Source organism: Belonocnema kinseyi, chromosome 5, assembly GCF_010883055.1.
Source record: "Belonocnema kinseyi isolate 2016_QV_RU_SX_M_011 chromosome 5, B_treatae_v1, whole genome shotgun sequence".
NCBI classification, from domain to species: Eukaryota; Metazoa; Arthropoda; class Insecta; order Hymenoptera; family Cynipidae; genus Belonocnema; species Belonocnema kinseyi.
The window spans coordinates 92,998,670-93,009,771 of record NC_046661.1 but is presented as its reverse complement, the minus strand read 5'-3'; the positions used below and the strand labels follow the sequence as shown (position 1 = coordinate 93,009,771).

The 11,102-nt window shown below is 30.7% G+C and overlaps 1 protein-coding gene across 2 annotated transcripts in view; it reads right to left on the bottom strand.

Annotated features, from left to right (window-relative positions):
* Nucleotides 1-11,102, bottom strand: part of LOC117172842 — a 33,267-nt gene that overhangs the window by 7,222 nt on the left and 14,943 nt on the right. The window contains exons 5-6 of one of the 2 annotated variants that reach the window (XM_033361093.1): nt 4,619-4,978; nt 389-926 (exon numbers count right to left, since the gene is read on the bottom strand). In XM_033361093.1, coding sequence (XP_033216984.1) covers nt 395-926; nt 4,619-4,978 — 892 coding nt within the window. In that variant the 3' untranslated portion in view covers nt 389-394. Of the gene's footprint in view, nt 1-368; nt 927-4,618; nt 4,979-11,102 lie in introns of those variants that run through there. The other variant, XM_033361092.1, reaches the window with a different exon arrangement.

The window sequence follows — 11,102 nt, the reverse complement described above, 5'->3', positions numbered from 1 at the left end:
ATGAACTTTTACATTGATATTGAATTCCCATGATCTTTACTTAAATAACAAATTCGTTTCGCAAAACTACTCCGACCCAAGACACTGATCAAGTTCTCTGGCAATCACCCTAGGCGAAGAGCTTCACAAAGTAATTTGATGAAATCCGCGAAAGTCATTTTTCGCATAAAACTAATACCTTAACATTATTTATGAGGATGAAAAAATAAAATAAAAAATTATTTAAAGCTGTAGGGAATTTCAAAATTTTATTGTTATTCTAAGCATTATTCTTTGTATTGTGTCTAATATTGTTAAATATTTATTTTTACTATTTTTTAGAAACATATAAAAGTTTCTTTTACAATTGCACTTTCGTGTTACCATTACTATTAAATAAAATATTTACCATAAACTATTCGTATTCCCTAAAGTCAATATAGCCAAGAATTTTCTTCGGTGGGGCGTACTTTTGAAGAAAAGCTTTTCTCGCTTCTTTTTCTGCATCAATAGGTGGACTTACGAGAATTGTATTTTTCTTACAGGTGAATTCCAACTTCTTATCGATTGGTTTGCAACCTGGCATCACGGAAAGTCGCCTCTTTGCTGGGACGACGTCCATACTACGAAAAAGGTAGGCCATTTCAGCCTTAAGTTCCATTGGCATAAGGTCGATAATCAGCTGTTGCCTCTGGGAAATGTTGTCAATGATTGACATCTTCTCAACATCAATTTCGTCTAAGATTTTCACGATTCCTTCATAAAAGTCTATTAAATAATCGATTTTGAGTTTCCTTGCACCTGACAAAGCCAATAATGCAGCCTCCTTTGCATCATTTCTATTATTCTGGTGAAGCTCTATTCTGAGTAGAATATGGTTTGCATTTATCAACCATGCCTGGTTCATTGTTCCCGTACTTTTTTCCCTCGCTCTTTTTGCATAGTACCTATTTAATAAACAAAAGGTAGACATTTACATTCTCCCACTTCTCGTACTTACTCTTCCCACACTTCAAACATTCGCTCCTTCTTACTTCCTGCACTGTTAAATTCTCCAGTCATTCCTCTCCTTACGCTGCTTTCCCATTCCACATTTTTCATCATTTCTCGACCCCCTATTTCCTCTCACTTTCCCTATCTCATTTCCCAACGCTTTCACATCGACTGCATTCAGTTCCACTACTTTGACTTTCTCATTTTCTATCACTTCGCCTACTTTTTCATACAACATTTTCCCTGATTTCTCAATCCCTTATTTCCTTTCACTTTTTCTACCTTTTCATTACTCCTTACTTCTACTTTCACTACCTTCACTTCCACCCTACTATTTTTACTCACTCATTTACCATCACTTCCCATCCCCTCAATTTGCCATCACTTCGGATACCTTCCCTCTACTCACCACTCACTGACTTCTCCTTCTATCCCTTCCACTTCTTCTATTAGTCCTTTCATTACTTCCCCCTGCACACTTTCATCATTCCACTACTTCATCACTCTTACTCCATCTCTCCCCCGCTCTCTCTCGCTCTCTCTCTCTCCCTCTCTTTCTTCACTTTTCCTTCTTTCCCCAGTATCCCTCTACTACTCACCCTTACTTCCTCTTGTATCCTTATATCTGCTTCCCATACTTCTCCTTCTATAACTTTCCCTCATTTCCTCAACACCCTCTGCCCTCACTTCTTTTTCCAAGAGAATAGTACAACAGACTATTAACGCAAATTTAAAATGTCCTTTAAACCGGGGTAAACCTGACACTTTTACAATTTGCACTATTTTTGCCCTTTTAACAATTCTTTTACAATTTATTTTGTTGTATATTTTTAAAACACAGTTAGATATATTTTACAATAAGGAAAGTGTAGAAAAACTGAAAACCAGACAAAATTATGGGATTAAAAAAAATCTTGCAGAAGTCAGAATATTTCTATAAGAGGCATTTTAAATAAATCTGTGGATAATAATTGTGAAGGTTTTTAATTTTAATTCGAAATTGTAATTGATCTATATCGTGTAAATTAGATTCTATTAAAAAAGGTACAATATTTAAATTTTGGCCACTGAATGTTAGTAATCAGAGAAAATTAATACTTGTTCAGGAAAATTCAGGGAATTATTAAAATGAAATTTGTGGCGACAATGATATAAGATTCTTGATATTAATTTGTCTTGTATTTCTATTTCTTTTTTTTTAGATATTTTTCTCTGAAGATCATAATTTTAATTGAAAATTGTATTTTTTGCTTAAAAATTCAACTTTTTTATTGAAAATTTATATTTGAGCGTTGAAAATTAAATTTTTCATTAAAAATTCATATTTTGGTGTTCTTAGCGAAACTTCTACTTTTCAGGTTAAAAGCGTGAAACTTTATTGTAGAAAATTAATTTTTATTGTTAAAAATCGATATTTTGAGGTCGAAAATTAAACTGTTTTACAGAATGTTTGTCTTTTTTATTGACAGATGAATAATTTGACTTAAACTTTTTTCTTTCTTGGTTGCATGTTAAAAATTAATAGCTTTTTTGGAAGAATTTTTATCATTTTAGTTCAAAATTCATCTACCTACTAGAAATTTCATATATTTTATTAAAAATTCGTATGTTTTGGTGGAAAAGTAGTCTTCTTGGTTGGAAGCTTTGTTTACTTTGGATAAATTAATCTTTTTTTATTCATAATATAAATTTTTTTTATTTCTATACAAACGATTGTAATTTTCGTTAAGTATTTATTTATTTGTAGTTAGAAATTTAACAATTTTGTTGAAAATTAATTTTTTCATATTGAAATGTGAAAAAATTTTTTTTTCTCAAGAATTTATCTTTTTGATGAAAATTCAAAAATTCAAATTTCTGTTTGAATGTCCGACTGCTTGGTCAAAAATACATCTTTATAGGTGGAAAATTCCAGTATTAGGTTAAAAAAATTTTTATATTTTGCAGTGTTTAGAAAAATTGTATCAATACTGAATTATTCAAAAAATTGAAATTTTTGAAAAGTTTTGAAAAGGTTAAAAAATAATTTTAACCTCGAGAAGATTTCAGTGAATTGAAAATAAAATGTTAAATTTTTAAATTTTTCAAAAAAGAAGCTTTTTGTGTATTTTAAAACGTTTCAAGAAAAAAAAACTATTCCTAAGATTTCTGGAAAAATATTCAATGATTTTTTCTTTTAAAAAATGAATTTCAGGAAAGAATTCAAAAAGATTTTAAAATATATAAAATGATTGACTAAAACATATAAATAGATAGTAAAAGATTTTAAAGCAAGATTTTTAATTTTGCAAAATTCCGAAAAAAATTACGACTTGGAAGGAATTCAATAAATTTGAATCAAAATATATATATTTAAAGAGTTTACACAAAACAGACAAAGCTTTTATAGAATTGAAAAAGGTTTCAAGAAAACAAACAACTTTCCTTAAGATTTTTGCAAAAAATGTCTAATGATTTAAATTGAAATTAAATTGTATTTTTTTATGTTGCGGTATTTCAAAAATTCGTTAGATCACCGAATTATTTTAAAAGGTCTTCAAAAGTTTTAAAAGTTTCGAAAAGTTTTAAAAAGGTTAAGAAATAATAAAAATATTTTTAGATATTTTCAAAGTTGATTTAAAACGATTTACTACAAAGTCTAAAAAGAATGTGAAACATTTTAAAGCAAAATTTTGCAATTTTGCAAGATTCAAGATTTGAAAATTGAAGGGTTTCAAGAAAATAAGCAATTGTTATAAAAATTTCTGGGAAAATTTCAAATGATTTCTTATTTAAAACAATTATTTTTCAAGGAAAATGCAATAAGATTTCTTAAACTTTTAAAGGATTTTTGGTCTTTTTTTATATGCCTTCAACTTTTTAAATTAAAAAAACGCAATCTATTTCAGTTGTGATATCACATTTTATTTATTTATTATTTTTTATTTATTTATTTTCACATTTAAATTTTTTGTTAAAAATTCCTCTTTTATTAATTCAATTTTTAATTAGTTTATTAACCTTTTAACACATGGTTAAAAATTAATTTTTTTGAGTTAAGGATTCAACTATTCTTTGAAAATTCGTTTGTTTTTTATTTTTGTGTATAAATATTATAGCTTTAGTTAAGATTTTGCCTTTTAGGGAAAAAACAAATTATTAGTTAAAAATTGATTGATTTTGTTGAAAATGTAATTATAGCGTTAAAAATGTTTGGACTTTTATTAAAAAGACATCGTTTTTATCCGCAAATTCAAATGCTTAACATTCGTCTATTTAAACTGGAATCTGATCCTTTTGGTTTGAAAATTCATCTTTTTTTGTTGGACGATAAATTAGATAATTCGACTTTTTTCTTTTAAATAATGTAATGATTTATTTAAAAATATAGCTGGTTTTGTTTGGAGTGTAATATTTTTTATTTGAAAAGTAATCTTACAATTGTTTTTATTTCGTGTACAAAAGATTCTACATTAAGAATGCTAGAAATTAAAATTCTGGTCATTAAATATGATAGTTCAGGGAAAATAAAAGATTGTTCGAGAGAAAATAAAAAAAGTCAAGCAATTTTGAAAATTAAGTTTTGCGGCCACCTATGGTCGAAACGCGATAAAAAAACTCAAATTTTCTATCATTTCGCGAATTCTAAAAATGTTCAAAAATCTACCTTGCCCACTCAAATTGATGTGTTTCCATAAGCAGTTTGCTGAAGTCGTGAAAGATCCAGGTCAATTCTACAGGATCATTTGTCATGGCAAGTTTTCTTCTGAAATCCTGCAAAGCCTGTTTTTTCTTGAGAGTTGGAATCCAGCCGATATCAGAATCCCTTGGCAATTTGGCTACATGAATACCAATGTGGTGCTTCAAATATACCTTTTTCCTTTCTTCTTCTTTTATAGATGACAAGTCTCTCGACTCCAAATATGCCCAGGCAACCAAATTATAAACAGCTAAAAGACATTTTTGCTTCATGGGAAACATTTTATTCGAATGGTATTTAAAGGTGTCTTTCACATGTTCAGAAAACCTAAAAAACATTTAATATTTAGACAAGAATTAACCCTTGACAACATTTTTGCATTTAAGTGGAGTAAAAAAAGAAAATTTTGCTTGGTGCCTGCGAATCGTTATTTAGCTCAATTAGATGCAAATGGTGTACTTAGAATTTTTAAAAGATTTTTTATACAAAACAAAACCGTCTTCACTGTATAAATATGTCAAGGACACATCCTGGGTACGCTGCCTTGCTGGAAGTGAAAAGATAGAGATTCTATCTTTTAGAATAATTTTGAATTTTTAAGATAGAATAAGATAGAGACAATATATCATACTTTCTCTTTGTCAATCTTAATTCATATCTATCTCTTTCAATACTGTCTTTTCAATCTCACCCTATCCTTTATCCATTCACACTAATCTTTTTATATCCTTCTGATAATCTAAATTTCCGTCTATCTTTTTCAATTTTCTCTGCTTTATTTCATTCTAGCATACGTCTGTCAAAGTCTATGTTTTTCTATCTCTTTCACAATCTATATTTCTGACTATCTTCATCAATCCCCTTTTCTATATCTTAAAATATCTTTTGTCTATCCATGTCAATCTTTTACTATCTCTCCGTTAATTTATATTTCCGAATATCTTTTTCAATCTCATTTTTTTTTATCGCATCCTATCCTTTAACTATATATTTCAATATGTTTCTTTCTCTCTGTCAATCTCAATTCCCGTCTATCTTTTTCTATCTTTCTAACAGTCTTTATCAATCCCTTCTTCTCTATCTCACAATATTCTTCGTCTATCTACGTCAATTTTTTACCAACCTCTCTGTCAATATATATTTCTGGCTATTTTTTTCAATCCCCTCTTTTTCCGCAGCCTATCCTTCAACTATCTATTCAAAAATGTGTCTTTCTCTCTGTCAATCTAAATTCCCGTCTATCGTTTGAAATATCCTCTTCTTGATCTCGACCCACCCTAAGTCTATCAACATCCACCTCTCTTTCTCTCTCTCTCTCTTTCTCTATCAATATATATTTCCGACACTCTTTATCAATCCCTCTTTTCTATCTCACCCTATCCTTCGTCTATCCACGCCAATCTTTTACTATCTTTCTATCAATCTATATTTCTGACTCGTTTGATCTCCTCTTCTTATCTCATCCTATCCTACGTCTAGCAACAACTATATTTTCTATCTCATCCAATCCTTCGTCTATCCGCATCAATCTTCTACTATCCCTCTGTCAATCTAAATTTCTGACTATCTTTTCCATTCTTCACTTTTTTACGTATCTTATCCTATACTTTAATTATCCGCACCAATCTTTTTTCATCTCTCTGTCAATCTCAATTCCCGTCTATCTTTTTCTATCTTTCTGAAAGGCTTTATCAATCCCCTCTTCTGTATCTCACAATATTCTTTGTCTATCCACGTCAATCTTTCACTAAACTCTCTACCAATCTAAATTCTTGTCTCTCTTTTTTAATCTCCTCTTCTTGATCTCGTCCCACCCTAAGTCTATCAATATCCATCTCTCTCTTTCTCTCTCTCTGTCAATAAATATTTCCGAAACTCTTTATCAATCTTTTCTATCTCACCCTATCCTTCGTCTATTCACGCCAATATTCTACTATCTCTCTGTTAATCTATATTTCTGAATATCTTTTTCAATCTCCTATTCTTATCTCATTCTATCCTACGTCTGGCAACACCTATATTTTCTATCTCACCCTATCCTTCGTCTGTCCACGTCAATCTTTTATTATCTATTTTTTTATCTCTCTGTCAATCTAAATTCTCGTCTATTTTTTTCAAGCTGCTCTTCTTCATTTTTGTCTATCATACATCTATCAACGTCTATAATTTTCTATCTCTCTGACAGTCTATATTTCTGACTATCTTTATCAATCCCCTTTTCACTACTTCACAATATCCTTCGTCTATCCACATTAATCTTTCACTATCTCTCTGTTAATTTATATTTCCGATCATCTTTTTCAATCCCCTATTTTTTATTTCATCCTATCCTTTATCTATCCAAGTCAAAATATTTCTTTCTCTCTGTCAATCTAAATTCCAGTCTATCTTTCTCAATTTCCTCTTCTTTATCTCGTTCTATCGTATGTCTATCGACATCTCTCTCTCTCTCTCCATCCCTATTTGTCAATCTATATTTCCATCTATCTTTATCAATCCTCACTTTTGTATCTCACCCTATCCTTCGTCTATTCACGTCAATCTTTTACTATCTCTCTTTCAATCTATATTTCTGACTTTTTTTCAATCCCCTCGTTTTTACGTATCTCATCTTATCCTCTATCTATCCACATCAGTCTTTTTCTATCTGTCTGTCAATCTAAATTCACGTCTTGTTTTAATTTCCTTCTCCCAATGTTATTGTATCATACATCTATCGAAGTCTATCTTTTTCTTTCTCCCTGCCAATCCAAATTGTCGTCTATCTTTTTCGATATCCTCTTCTTTATCTCAGTCTATCCTACATCTACCAAAGCCTATCTTTTTCTGTTTATTAATCTGAATTCACGTCTATCTTTTTGCCTGTCTTTTTCAATCCTCTCTTTTTGATCTTATCGACATATTTAGGGTCTATCTTTTCCTACCTTTCTGTAAATCTAAATTGTCGTCTATCTTTTAAAACCTCTTCTACTCTATCTCATACGTTCCTCTGTCTATCAACATCTATCGTGTTTTTTCGATTTGTGAATCTAAATTCATATCTATCTTTTTCAATGCCTTCTTTTTGATCTCACTCTAACCTTTACCTATCCACGTCAGTATGTTTTTATCTTCTTCCAAATGTATGTTCCCATCTATTATTTTCAATCTCATCATGCTTAGCTCATCGTATCCAATATCGACGAACGTCTGTCTTTTTCTATCTCTTTATCAATCTAAAATCGTATATATTGTTTTCAATATCCTCTTCCTTATCTTATTGTATCACACATCTATCAACGTTAAGCTTTTTCCAATTATTTTTAAATCCAATTCTTCGCCTATTTTTTCCAATGTCCTCTTTTATATCTTATCATATTCTTTATCTACCTACATGAATTTTTTTATCTACCCTTCAATCTTTTTCGTATATCATTTTCAATTCCCTCTCTTCTATCTTATCCTATCCTTAACTATCCACATCAATATTTTTGTGTCTTTCTGTCAATTTAAATCCCTCTTCAAATTTTCAATCCCCTCTTGTCAAGCTCATCGTATCCTTCATCTACCAACGTCTCTCTTTTTCTTTATCTCTATCAATCTTAATTCACGCCTATCTTTTCCAATATCCTTTTTATTATCTCATTTTATCTTATGCCTATCAACGTCTATCTTTTCTATCTCTTTGTTAATCAAAATTCACGTCTATCTTTTTCAATATCCTCTTTTTAATCTCATCCTCCCCTACCCCTATCAGCGTTGCTCTTCTTCGATTTATTTGTTAATGTAGATTTTTGACTATCTTTTTTAATCCTCTCTTTTTTATCTCATCTCGTCCTTTACATATCTGGCGTAATATGTTTCTATCTCTCCATCAGTTCGAATTTCTGTCTATCTTTTTAATCTAAATTTCAGTCAATCTTTTGCAATCCACTCTCGTCTATCTCACTCTCAATCTGAATTTCTGTCCATCTTTTTTAATCCTCTTTTCTCTAGCGCATCTTATCCTTTCTATATGCACATCAATCCTTTTCTATCATACTGTCAATCTAAACTTCCGTCAATCTTTTTTAATCCCTTTTTTCTTTCCTTTACTATCCTTTATCTATCCACCTTAATATTTTTACATCGATCTGTCAATTTAAGGCAGCCTCTATTGTTTTGAATCTCCTCTTATCCAGCTCATCCTATCGTACAACTATCCACGACTATCTTTTTTTTATCTGTGTCAATCTAAATTTACTTCCACCTTTTTTAATATTCTCTTCTTTATCTCATCCTATCCTACGTCTATCTGTCTTTTTCTATCTCTTTCTCAATTTAAATTCTCGTTTATCTCTTTCAGTACCCTCTTCTCTATTTCATCCTTTCTTTTCTTCTATCTACGTATTTTTTTATCCCTTTGGCAATGTAAATTTACTTTTATCTTCTTCAATTCTCTCTTCTCTATCCCATCCTATCGTTTATCTATCCACGGCAAGCTGAAGGTTTTGGCGTCTAGGTTATTGGCGGTAAATGTAAGCAATAAGTAAAATCAGCCTTTGGGTCATTCACAAAATACGCGATAAATTTTGGGAGGGGGGGGCGGTCTGCGGAAATTTCATTCTTCATGTTAAAATGAATGGAAATAGTATCACGCAGAAGGGGGAGGTTAAAAGTTCTTGAAAAATGTATCAGGTATTTTGTGAATGACCCCCTTTGGGCCTATCAGTAGACTCCCGTGAAACCGTTTTGATGAGTTTGACACAATTTTCGACTAAGGTGTGGAAATAAATTTTCAGTGTGTAGGTGTATGTGGGCATGGACGTCACGTCGTCTTCTTAGTATGTGGTCAATGTCAAATTAATTTTTTCCATAAGTTTTCTAACTTGTCGATAGATTCCCGAATTTTGAGGGATAGAAAATGATAATATTACTCATCCGCGGAAGATAGAGAAGGACATAGACAAAGATTCACATTGATATTAGAAAGATGGAATGAAGAAAAGGAAAATATAAGGGTCCACAGTTACAAAAGATAGAGAAAGGTGAAAAAAAAAGGTTAAAAGGTAGAGAAAGAGATAGAAATTTATTGAGATTGGCGATAGGAAAAGATAGCGTTTACGGATGCAAAGTGACCACTTGAGAGAGAGATAAAATAGTTCTGTATTTTCCTATCCCCCATTCTCTACCTTTTTCAATCCTTCTACTTCCAGCAGGGGGTGTTTACCATAAAAACTTCAAGTTTGAAAATATTATTCAGCAATTATCAAGTTATTTGATTCATGCAGATAAAATGTGTAATTAGTAATAGAATTAATAATTTAACTAATTATCAAATAATAAATTATTAATTAATAAGTTATAAATTATTTGTTACAATATGTGTGGGGTAACTTGGTGTGAAATACTTTGGGTCGGGTTGCAGCGTAACTACGTAATTAACGAAGTCCGTTAGGAACAGGAGAATAATTGTTTTCGTTTTATATGTTTTAAAGCGCTTTTTGCCTTTATCACTTAATTTTGATATTAAACCATTGGAATTTATTCCAGGGAAACAATTTCAATTGCATCATTATTTTTTTTATTTTTTAAAACGAGGTGGGCATCCGATTACACAGGGTGTTTAACAAGCATGAAGGTGCTTAAAATGTTTCAGGGTTTAATTAGATCCATGATACGTCTACAAGAATTAATTTTTTAATGCAATATTTTACCACACAATTTTAAGGCTTATACCGGTCTGGACATAGAACTTTTTCCGGAAAATTTTCTTGTTCTTTTTTGTAATCGAAAATGTACTTTTTTGCGCCTGTAAAATGCAGCACTTTGGATGTTCTATATGCTTGAAAAATCATCTTTTTTGTTAGATCTGTCAATTTTGTATAAAAAATTAACTATTTGGTTTTTAATGCAACTGCTTGGTTGAAAATTGAGCTGCCGTATTGCATAAGGCCACATAAACTTATTTCGCCGGGAGTGGGAAGGCCCCTGGAAGCTTTCAAAAGCATTTTCGAATCTTCATCTTTAAAGACTATATCTAGATGTAGAATTTCATTGCGCATCTTTTTTTTCCAGGCAAAAAGTTGCAGCGTTTTTAGTTTTCTAATTAAAATAAAAGACTGTTGTTTTTCTGAAAAAATTAATTTTAATTCGTTTTTAACTTCAAATCGTGCTCAGTCAGTCAGTTTTTCGAAATGTTCAATAAAATGTTTATAGAATGTAGTTCGAAATATCCTTCGACTGATAGAGTGAAAGGAATTCAGAAGATTTGTAAAAAAAATTATTGTTAATTTTTTACTGATGCGTGGCTTTTATCGGACTTCTTTAAGCTCCAGCGTTTCGTTTATCGAGCGAATTTTAAGAAACAAAAAACTTCCAGCAAGAAAGTTGTTAACAATAGTACAAAGAAGTTTTCTGGAAAATTTAAGCTCAATCGAATTGATATTCGATCAATTATTAACGTCTCAAGTCGATAGCGGCTAGGCGACTC